We start from the raw sequence: 12,500 nt of genomic DNA, 5'->3' as shown, positions 1-12,500 counted from the left end.
GCATCAACCTGATACCTGCTCACCAGGTAACACACCCACACTGATCAACCTGATACCTGCTCACAAGGTAACGCATCAACCTGATACCTGCTCACAAGGTAACACACCATCCTGATACCTGCTCACTAGGTAACACACCACACTGATCAACCTGATACCTGCTCACAAGGTAACACACTGATCAACCTGATACCTGCTCACAAGGTAACGCATCAACCTGATACCTGCTCATAAGGTAACACTGATCAACCTGATACCTGCTCACAAGGTAACACACTGATCAACCTGATACCTGCTCACAAGGTAACACTGATCAACCTGATACCTGCTCATAAGGTAACACTGATCAACCTGATACCTGCTCATAAGGTAACACTGATCAACCTGATACCTGCTCACAAGGTAACACACTGATCAACCTGATACCTGCTCACAAGGTAACACACTGATCAACCTGATACCTGCCTACAAGGTAACACACTGATCAATCTGATACCTGCTCACAAGGTAACATACTGATCAACCTGATACCTGCTCACAAGGTAACACACTGATCAATCTGATACCTGCTCACAAGGTAACATACTGATCAACCTGATACCTGCTCACAAGGTAACACACTGATCAACCTGATACCTGCTCACAAGGTAACACACTGATCAACCTGATACCTGCTCACAAGGTAACATACTGATCAACCTGATACCTGCTCACAAGGTAACACTGATCAACCTGATACCTGCTCACAAGGTAACATACTGATCAACCTGATACCTGCTCATAAGGTAACACTGATCAACCTGATACCTGCTCACAAGGTAACACTGATCAACCTGATACCTGCTCACAAGGTAACACACTGATCAACCTGATACCTGCTCACAAGGTAACACACTGATCAACCTGATACCTGCTCACTAGGTAATACTGATCAACCTGATACCTGCTCACAAGGTGACACTGATCAACCTGATACCTGCTCACTAGGTAACACACTGATCAACCTGATACCTGCTCACTAGGTAACACTGATCAATCTGATACCTGCTCACAAGGTAACACTGATCAATCTGATACCTGCTCACTAGGTAATACTGATCAATCTGATACCTGCTCACTAGGTAATACTGATCAACCTGATACCTGCTCACTAGGTAATACTGATCAACCTGATACCTGCTCACAAGGTAACACTGATCAACCTGATACCTGCTCACAAGGTAACACTGATCAACCTGATACCTGCTCACTAGGTAACACTGATCAACCTGATACCTGCTCACTAGGTAACACTGATCAACCTGATACCTGCTCACTAGGTAACGCATCAACCTGATACCTGCTCACTAGGTAACACTGATCAACCTGATACCTGCTCACAAGGTAACACACTGATCAACCTGATACCTGCTCACAAGGTAACATACTGATCAACCTGATACCTGCTCACAAGGTAACACTGATCAACCTGATACCTGCTCACAAGGTAACATACTGATCAACCTGATACCTGCTCACAAGGTAACACACTGATCAACCTGATACCTGCTCACAAGGTAACACACTGATCAACCTGATACCTGCTCACTAGGTAACACTGATCAACCTGATACCTGCTCACTAGGTAACACTGATCAACCTGATACCTGTTTAATCCTCTCTCCTCCTGTCCAGAACCTGAATAAGCAGGCGTACGACTTGGCCAAGACTCTGCTGAAGAGGACCGTTCAGACCATAGAAACATGTATCGCAAACGTTAGTACTGTAAACTAATACATACATATATACCTATACTATACACTATATATATACCTGTACTATACACTATATATATATATACCTATACTATACACTATATATATACCTGTACTATACACTATATATATATATATATATATATATACCTATACTTTACACAAACGTTAGTACTGTAAACTAATACATACATATATACCTATACTTTACACTATATATATACCTGTACTATACACTATATATATATATATATATATATATATATATATATATATATATACTTTACACAAACGTTAGTACTGTAAACACATACATACATATATATATATATATATATATAAAAACGTTAGTACTGTAAACTAATATATATATTTATATATATATATATATATATATATATATCTATACTATACACTATATACAGTGCCTTGCGAAAGTATTCGGCCCCCTTGAACTTTGCGACCTTTTGCTACATTTCAGGCTTCAAACATAAAGATATAAAACTGTATTTTTTTGTGAAGAATCAACAACAAGTGGGACACAATCATGAAGTGGAACGACATTTATTGGATATTTCAAACTTTCTTAACAAATCAAAAACTGAAAAATTGGGCGTGCAAAATTATTCAGCCCCTTTACTTTCAGTGCAGCAAACTCTCTCCAGAAGTTCAGTGAGGATCTCTGAATGATCCAATGTTGACCTAAATGACTAATGATGATAAATACAATCCACCTGTGTGTAATCAAGTCTCCGTATAAATGCACCTGCACTGTGATAGTCTCAGAGGTCCGTTAAAAGCGCAGAGAGCATCATGAAGAACAAGGAACACACCAGGCAGGTCCGAGATACTGTTGTGAAGAAGTTTAAAGCCGGATTTGGATACAAAAAGATTTCCCAAGCTTTAAACATCCCAAGGAGCACTGTGCAAGCGATAATATTGAAATGGAAGGAGTATCAGACCACTGCAAATCTACAAGACCTGGCCGCCCCTCTAAACTTTCAGCTCATACAAGGAGAAGACTGATCAGAGATGCAGCCAAGAGGCCCATGATCACTCTGGATGAACTGCAGAGATCTACAGCTGAGGTGGGAGACTCTGTCCATAGGACAACAATCAGTCGTATATTGCACAAATCTGGCCTTTATGGAAGAGTGGCAAGAAGAAAGCCATTTCTTAAAGATATCCATAAAAAGTGTTGTTTAAAGTTTGCCACAAGCCACCTGGGGGAGACACCAAACATGTGGAAAAAGGTGCTCTGGTCAGATGAAACCAAAATTGAACTTTTTGGCAACAATGCAAAACGTTATGTTTGGCGTAAAAGCAACACAGCTCATCACCCTGAACACACCCTCCCCACTGTCAAACATGGTGGTGGCAGCATCATGGTTTGGGCCTGCTTCTCTTCAGCAGGGACAGGGAAGATGGTTAAAATTGATGGGAAGATGGCTGGAGCCAAATACAGGACCATTCTGGAAGAAAACCTGATGGAGTCTGCAAAAGACCTGAGACTGGGACGGAGATTTGTCTTCCAACAAGACAATGATCCAAAACATAAAGCAAAATCTACAATGGAATGGTTCAAAAATAAACATATCCAGGTGTTAGAATGGCCAAGTCAAAGTCCAGACCTGAATCCAATCGAGAATCTGTGGAAAGAACTGAAAACTGCTGTTCACAAATGCTCTCCATCCAACCTCACTGAGCTCGAGCTGTTTTGCAAGGAGGAATGGGAAAAATGTCAGTCTCTCGATGTGCAAAACTGATAGAGACATATCCCAAGCGACTTACAGCTGTAATCGCAGCAAAAGGTGGCGCTACAAAGTATTAACTTAAGGGGGCTGAATAATTTTGCACGCCCAATTTTTCAGTTTTTGATTTGTTAAAAAAAGTTTGAAATATCCAATAAATGTCGTTCCACTTAATGATTGTGTCCCACTTGTTGTTGATTCTTCACAAAAAAATACAGTTTTATATCTTTATGTTTGAAGCCTGAAATGTGGCAAAAGGTCGCAAAGTTCAAGGGGGCCGAATACTTTCGCAAGGCACTGTATATATGTGTGTACTATATATTGATGTTTGTGTACATCTATCTATCGTTCAGACCAACTAACATCTCTCTCCCCCTCTCTGCCTCTCTCCCCCTCTGCCTCTCCCTCCCTCTCCCTGCCTCTCTCCCTCCCTCCCTCTCCCTCCCTCCCCCCGCCCCTCTCTCTCTCTATCTCTCTGCCCCTCCCCCCCCGCCCCTCTCTCTCTCTCTCTCTCTCTCTCTCCCCTCCCTCCCTCCGCCCCGCCCCTCTCTCTCTCTCTCTCTGCCCCTCCCTCCCTCCGCCCGCCCCTCTCTCTCTCTCTCTCTCTGCCCCTCCCCTCCCTCCGCCCCGCCCCTCTCTCCCTCCCTCTCTCTCTGCCCCTCCCTCCCCCGCCCCCTCTCTCTCTCTATCTCTCTGCCCCCCTCCCTCCCCCCCCCCCTCTCTCTCTCTGCCCCTCCCCCCCGCCTCTCTCTCTCTCTCTCTCTCTCTCTCTCTCTCTCTCTCTCTGCCCCTCCCTCCCTCCGCCCGCCCCTCTCTCTCTCTATCTCTCTGCCCCTCCCTCCCCCCCCGCCCCTCTCTCTCTCTCTCTCTCTCTCTGCCCCTCCCTCCCTCCGCCCGCCCCTCTCTCTCTCTCTCTCTCTGCCCCTCCCTCCCTCCCCCGCCCCTCTCTCTCTCTCTCTCTCTCTGCCCCCTCCCTCCGCCCCGCCCCTCTCTCCCTCCCTCTCTCTCTCTGCCCCTCCCTCCCCCCGCCCCCTCTCTCTCTCTATCTCTCTGCCCCTCCCTCCCCCCCGCCCCCTCTCTCTCGCTCTGCCCCTCCCCCCCCTCTCTCTCTCTCTCTCTCTCTCCCTCCCTCTCTGCCCCTCTCTCCCTCTCTCTCTCTCCCTTCCTCCCTCCCCCTCCTCCCTCCAGTTCTTTAACCAGGTCCTGGTGATGGGCAAGTCTTCAGTCAGTGATCTGTCAGAACACGTGTTTGATCTGATCCAGGAGCTGTTCTCCATCGACCCTCTGCTGCTCACGTCTGTCATGCCCCAGCTAGAGTTTAAACTCAAGGTATAGGACCCATCGACACACACGGGGTTGTAATGGTTCTGTCCCGTCTGGTTAGGACAGGTGTTTAGGACAGGTGGGCTCCTTATAGTTGCCAGGTTCTGTCCTGGCTGGTTAGAACAGGTGGACTCCTGATAGTCGCCAGGTTCTGTCCTGTGTGGTTAGGACAGGTGGACTCCTGATAGTCGCCTGGTTCTGTCCTGTCTGGTTAGAACAGGTGTTTAGGACAGGTGATATCCTGTCTGGTTAGGACAGGTGTTTAGGACAGGTGATCTCCTGTCTGGTTAGGACAAGTGTTTAGGACAGGTGATCTCCTGTCTGGTTAGGACTGGTAGTTAGGACAGGTGGACTCCTTATAGTTGCCAGGTTCTGTCCTGTCTGGTTAGAACAGGTGGACTCCTGATAGTCACCAGGTTCTGTCCTGTCTAAAACAGGTTCTGTCCTGTCTGGTCCTGTCTGGTTAGGACAGGTAGATTCTAGTCCTTCTGTCCTGTCTGGTTAGGACAGGTAGATTCCTGATAGTCACCAGGTTCTGTCCTGTCTGGTTAGGACAGGTAGATTCCTGATAGTCGCCAGGTTCTGTCCTGTCTGGTTAGGACAGGTAGATTCCTGATAGTCACCAGGTTCTGTCCTGTCTGGTTAGAACAGGTTCTGTCCTGTCTGGTTAGAACAGGTTCTGTCCTGTCTGGTTAGAACAGGTTCTGTCCTGTCTGGTTAGAACAGGTGGTCTCCTGATAGTCGCCAGGTTCTGTCCTATCTGGTTAGAACAGGTGGTCTCCTGATAGTCGCCAGGTTCTGTCCTATCTGGTTAGAACAGGTGGAGTCCTGATAGTCGCCAGGTTCTGTCCTATCTGGTTAGAACAGGTGGAGTCCTGATAGTCGCCAGGTTCTGTCCTATCTGGTTAGAACAGGTGGAGTCCTGATAGTCGCCAGGTTCTGTCCTATCTGGTTAGAACAGGTGGAGTCCTGATAGTCGCCAGGTTCTGTCCTGGCTGGTTAGAACAGGTGGTCTCCTGATAGTCACCAGGTTCTGTCCTGTCTGGTTAGAACAGGTGGTCTCCTGATAGTCACCAGGTTCTGTCCTATCTGGTTAGAACAGGTGGAGTCCTGATAGTCGCCAGGTTCTGTCCTATCTGGTTAGAACAGGTGGAGTCCTGATAGTCGCCAGGTTCTGTCCTATCTGGTTAGAACAGGTGGAGTCCTGATAGTCGCCAGGTTCTGTCCTATCTGGTTAGAACAGGTGGAGTCCTGATAGTCGCCAGGTTCTGTCCTGTCTGGTTAGGACAGGTGGCTCCTGATAGTCGCCAGGTTCTGTCCTGTCTGTTTAAAACAGGTTCTGTCCTGTCTGGTCCTGTCTGGTTAGGACAGGTAGATTCCTGATAGTCGCCAGGTTCTGTCCTGTCTGTTTAAAACAGGTTCTGTCCTGTCTGGTCCTGTCTGGTTAGGACAGGTGACCCTGATAGTCACCAGGTTCTGTCCTGTCTGGTTAGGACAGGTGACCTCCTGATAGTCACCAGGTTCTGTCCTGTCTGGTTAGGACAGGTAAACTCCTGATAGTCACCAGGTTCTGTCCTGTCTGGTTAGAACAGTCACCACCTACACAGACACAGCTGTTTCCTTTGAAGATGTTGATATGATTTTGGTCTGAATGACCTCGAATCTTGTTGTTGTGGTTGTATAAGACATAGATATGGACACAAGCACTGAGATATGTCTTTAAAAAAAAAATGTTTTTATTTATTTAACCTTTTATAGAACTAGGCAAGTCAGTTAAGAACAAATTCTTATTTTCAACGATGGCCTACCAAAAGGATAAAGGCCTGGGATTAAAAATAATATTTAGATATAGGACAAAATGCACATCACGACAAGAGACACCACTACATAAAGAGAGAGACCTAAGACAACAACAACATAGCATGACAAGAGAGACACCACTACATAAAGAGAGACCTAAGACAACAACATAGCATGGTAGCAACATGACGACATAGCATGGTAGCAACATGACGACATAGCACGGTAGCAACATGACGACATAGCATGGTAGCAACATGACGACATAGCATGGTAGAAACATGACGACATAGCACGGTAGCAACATGACGACATAGCACGGTAGCAACACGACGACATAGCACGGTAGCAACACGACGACATAGCACGGTAGCAACACGACGACATAGCACGGTAGCAACACGACGACATAGCACGGTAGCAACACGACGACATAGCACGGTAGCAACACGACGACATAGCACGGTAGCAACACGACGACATAGCACGGTAGCAACACGACGACATAGCACGGTAGCAACGCGACGACATAGCACGGTAGCAACGCGACGACATAGCACGGTAGCAACGCGACGACATAGCACGGTAGCAACGCGACGACATAGCACGGTAGCAACGCGACGACATAGCACGGTAGCAACGCGACGACATAGCACGGTAGCAACGCGCGACGAGCATAGCACGGTAGCAACGCGACGACATAGCACGGTAGCAACGCGACGACATAGCACGGTAGCAACGCGACGACAGCACGGTAGCAACGCGACGACATAGCACGGTAGCAACGCGACGACATAGCACGGTAGCAACGCGACGACATAGCACGGTAGCAACGCGAGAGTCTGTGATTGGGTCTTTTGAAATATGGCTGTAACCTATCAAAGTATCATTAAATTGTTAGTGGTAATTATCTATTGTTACACACAGCATGTAAAAACACTGATAAACTCACACATTATGTTTTCACACTACTCACACAGTAAAAAAACGTCCTCAAAAACATGGCGTCTCCTCCCTTCGGGAAGACGAAAACACTCCTGACCTGAGTGGGCGGGATGCGGTGTTCAGATGTGCATTTCCAAAGCGCTCTGATTGGTTGGGAATGACAGGGCTGTGATTGGTGAGGGGATAACTTAGGTAGGCCGAGCAGCCAAACTATCTAACTGGACTTTAAGGGACTGTGAGGAGAAGTTAGGACATTTTTAACAAACCAAACATTTAAAATACTGTTTATATACAGAACTGAAAATGTAGAAATGCATAGTTCATATCAGGAAGTGATCACCATTTGCCTCATGCAGCGGGTTACACATCTCCTTCACAGAGTTGATCAGGCTGTTGATTGGAGTTGATCAGGCTGTTGATTGGAGTTGATCAGGCTGTTGATTGGAGTTGATCAGGCTGTTGATTGGAGTTGATCAGGCTGTTGATTGGAGTTGATCAGGCTGTTGATTGGAGTTGATCAGGCTGTTGATTGGAGTTGATCAGGCTGTTGATTGGAGTTGATCAGGCTGTTGATTGGAGTTGATCAGGCTGTTGATTGGAGTTGATCAGGCTGTTGATTGGAGTTGATCAGGCTGTTGATCAGGCTGTTGATTGGAGTTGATCAGGCTGTTGATTGGAGTTGATCAGGCTGTTGATTGGAGTTGATCAGGCTGTTGATGATTGGAGTTGATCAGGCTGTTGATTGGAGTTGATCAGGCTGTTGATTGGAGTTGATCAGGCTGTTGATTGGAGTTGATCAGGCTGTTGATTAGAGTTGATCAGGCTGTTGATTGGAGTTGATCAGGCTGTTGATTGGAGTTGATCAGGCTGTTGATTGGAGTTGATCAGGCTGTTGATTGGAGTTGATCAGGCTGTTGATTGGAGTTGATCGGGCTGTTGATTGTTGATCGGGCTGTTGATTGGAGGCTGTTGATCGGAGTTGATCGGCTGTTGATTGGAGTTGATCGGGCTGTTGATTTGATCGGGCTGTTGATCGGAGTTGATCGGGCTGTTGATTGGAGTTGATCGGGCTGTTGATTGGAGTTGATCGGGCTGTTGATTGGAGTTGATCGGGCTGTTGATTGGAGTTGATCGGGCTGTTGATTGGAGTTGATCGGGCTGTTGATCGGGCTGTTGATCGGGCTGTTGATTGGAGTTGATCGGGCTGTTGATTGGAGTTGATCGGGCTGTTGATTGGCTGTTGATTGGAGTTGATCGGGCTGTTGATTGGAGTTGATCGGGCTGTTGATCGGAGTTGATCGGGCTGTTGATTGGAGTTGATCGGGCTGTTGATCGGAGTTGATCGGAGTTGATCGGGCTGATCGGGCTGTGATCGGAGTTGATCGGGCTGTTGATCGGAGTTGATCGGGCTGTTGATCGGGCTGTTGATCGGGCTGTTGATCGGAGTTGATCGGGCTGTTGATCGGAGTTGATCGGGCTGTTGATCGGAGTTGATCGGGCTGTTGATCGGAGTTGATCGGGCTGTTGATCGGAGTTGATCGGGCTGTTGATCGGAGTGATCGGGCTGTTGATCGAGTTGATCGGGCTGTTGATCGGAGTTGATCGGGCTGTTGATCGGGTTGATCGGGCTGTTGATCGGAGTTGATCGGGCTGTTGATTTGATCGGGCTGTTGATCGGAGTTGATCGGGCTGTTGATTGATCGGGCTGTTGATCGGAGTTGATCGGGCTGTTGATTGGAGTTGATCGGGCTGTTGATTTGGGGCTGTTGATCGTTGATCGGGCTGTTGATTGGAGTTGATCGGGCTGTTGATTGGAGTTGATCGGGCTGTTGATCAGAGTGGGGCTGTTGATTAGTTGATCGGGCTGTTGATTGGAGTTGATCGGGCTGTTGATTGGAGTTGATCGGGCTGTTGATTGGAGTTGATCGGGCTGTTGATTGGAGTTGATCGGGCTGTTGATTGGAGTTGATCGGAGTTGATCGGGCTGTTGATTGGAGTTGATCGGGCTGTTGATCGTTGATCGTTGATCGGGCTGTTGATCGGGTTGATCGGGCTGTTGATCGGAGTTGATCGGGCTGTTGATCGGGCTGTTGATCGAGTTGATCGGGCTGTTGATCGGAGTTGATCGGGCTGTTGATCGGGAGTTGATCGGGCTGTTGATCGGGAGTTGATCGGGCTGTTGATCGGGCTGTTGATCGGAGTTGATCGGGCTGTTGATCGGAGTTGATCGGGCTGTTGATCGGAGTTGATCGGGCTGTTGATCGGAGTTGATCGGGCTGTGATCGGAGTTGATCGGGCTGTGGAATGTTGTCCCACTTCCTCGTCAATGGGTGTTGTACAAGCCGATCCAGAGCATCCCAAACATGCTCATTGGGTGACATGTCTGGTGAGTATGCAGGAAACGGAAGAACTGGGACATTTTCAGCTTCCAGGAATTGTGTCCAGATCCTTGCAACATGGGGCCGTGCATTACCATGCTGAAACAGGATGTGATGGCAGATGAATGGCACGACAATGGGCCTCAGGATCTCATCACGGTATCTCTGTGCATTCAATTTGTCATCGATAAAATGCTATTGTGTTTGTTGTCCGTAGCTTATGTTCACGTTTCTGGGATCTTTCACTGACATCAACAAACACCATACCATAACCCCACCTCCACCTTGGGGCACTCCATACCTCTGTTCAACGTTGACCAACCACCATAACCCCACCTCCACCATGGGGCACTCCACCATCAGCAACCACCATGGGGCACTCAGTTCACTCTGTTCCACCATGGGGCGTTGACATCAGTAAACACCATCCCCACCATAACCCCACCTCCACCATGGGGCACTCTGTTCACAACGTTGACATCAGCAAACCGCTCACCCACATGACGCCATACATGCGGTCTACGGTTGAGAGGACAGTTGGACGTACTGCCAAATTCTCTAAAACGACGGTGGAGGCGGCTTATGGTAGAGAAATGAACATTAAATTCTCCAGCAACAGCTCTTGTGGACATTCCTGCAGTCAACATGCCAATTGCTCGCTCCCTCAAAACATGAGACATCTGTTGCATTGTGTTGAGACAAAACTGCACATTTTAAAGTGACCTTTTATTGTCCCCCCAGCACAAGGTGCACCTGTGTAATGACCATGCTGTTTAATCAGCTTCTTGATATGCCACACCTGTCAGGTAGATTGATTATCTTGGTAAAGGAGAAATGCTCACGAACAGGGATGTCAACAAATTCGTGCACCAAATTTGCGAGAGAAACTTTATGTGCGTTTTTTAACATTTCTGGGATCTTTTCTATTTCATGAAACATGGGACCCACACTTTACATGTTTTATATTGTTGTTCAGTATAGAAGGTAAAGTAAAAAGAATAAAAACCTTCAACCGGTCCGTTTATCAATACCGGGGTATATAGTAAAATTAGATATATATACTAGCCAGCCTTACGCCAAGCCCACCCACCTAAGCCCCATTTCCTTCCAGAAAAAACCCTGGACACACACACACACCTACTAGACCCAAAATACGACCGTCTAATCTAATTTGTCTGTGTGTTGCAGAGTAACGACGGAGAAGAGCGTCTAGCTGTGGTCAGACTGCTGGCCAAGCTGTTTGGAGCCAAAGACTCAGAACTGGCCACTCAGAACAGACCGCTGTGGCAATGCTTCCTGGGACGGTGAGACACACACACACACACACACACGTGTAGTAGAGGTGCTTTGCGTTAACGAGGTGTTTGTGTGCTCCATCCCCAGGTTCAATGACATCCATGTCCCAGTGAGGCTTGAGTCGGTCAAGTTCGCTTCCCACTGTCTGATGAACCATCCAGACCTGGCCAGAGACCTCACAGGTAGGTGTCTGATGAACCATCCAGACCTGGCCAGAGACCTCACAGGTAGGTGTCTGATGAACCATCCAGACCTGGCCAGAGACCTCACAGGTAGGTGTCAACTGTCCAGACCTGGCCAGAGACCTCACAGGTAGGTGTCAACTGTCCAGACCTGGCCAGAGACCTCACAGGTAGGTGTCTGATGAACCATCCAGACCTGGCCAGAGACCTCACAGGTAGGTGTCTGATGAACCATCCAGACCTGGCCAGAGACCTCACAGGTAGGTGTCTGATGAACCATCCAGACCTGGCCAGAGACCTCACAGGTAGGTGTCAACCATCCAGACCTGGTCAGAGACCTCACAGGTAGGTGTCAACTGTCCAGACCTGGCCAGAGACCTCACAGGTAGGTGTCTGAGGAACCTTCCAGACCTGGTTTTAAAGGTGTCTGATGAACCATCCAGACCTGGCCAGAGACCTCACAGGTAGGTGTCTGATGAACCTTCCAGACCTGGCCAGAGACCTCACAGGGGCCTTTTTAAAGTCCCACGACCAGTTTGGGAGACGCTGCCCCAACCAAATATGTCTGTATCGTCCAATCAGAGTTCCTGAAAGTGCGATCACATGACCCAGAGGAGGCGATCCGACACGACGTCATGTCAACGATCATCAACGCCGGGAAGAAAGACCTGAACCTGGTTAACGACCAACTGCTGGGCTTCTGGGGAGAGGACCCTGGACAAGAGGGTGCGACCTCAGTTCCTTATTCTCACCTGACCTCTACCTTCTCAGTTCTTTATTCTCACCTGACCTCTACCTTCTCAGTCCTTTATTCTCACCTGACCTCTACCTTCTCAGTTCTTTATTCTCACCTGACCTCTACCTTCTCTGTTCTCACCTGACCTCTACCTTCTCTGTTCTTTATTCTCACCTGACCTCTACCTTCTCAGTTCTTTATTCTCACCTGACCTCTACCTTCTCAGTTCTTTATTCTCACCTGACCTCTACCTTCTCTGTTCTCACCTGACCTCTACCTTCTCTGTTCTCACCTGACCTCTACCTCCTCCGTTCTTTATTCTCACCTGACCTCTA

General features: G+C 47.8%; 1 protein-coding gene across 1 annotated transcript in view; it reads left to right on the top strand.

Annotated features, from left to right (window-relative positions):
- Positions 1–12,500, top strand: part of LOC121843861 (sister chromatid cohesion protein PDS5 homolog A-like) — a 69,558-nt gene that overhangs the window by 28,076 nt on the left and 28,982 nt on the right. The window contains 6 exon segments of the mRNA XM_042313728.1: positions 1,675–1,755; positions 4,694–4,834; positions 11,140–11,255; positions 11,335–11,429; positions 12,012–12,129; positions 12,131–12,155. Of these exon segments, the coding sequence (XP_042169662.1) occupies positions 1,675–1,755; positions 4,694–4,834; positions 11,140–11,255; positions 11,335–11,429; positions 12,012–12,129; positions 12,131–12,155 (576 nt within the window).

Source organism: Oncorhynchus tshawytscha, unplaced genomic scaffold (genome assembly GCF_018296145.1).
Source record: "Oncorhynchus tshawytscha isolate Ot180627B unplaced genomic scaffold, Otsh_v2.0 Un_contig_5891_pilon_pilon, whole genome shotgun sequence".
Classification (NCBI taxonomy): Eukaryota; Metazoa; Chordata; class Actinopteri; order Salmoniformes; family Salmonidae; genus Oncorhynchus; species Oncorhynchus tshawytscha.
This window is presented reverse-complemented; position numbering and strand designations above follow the sequence as displayed.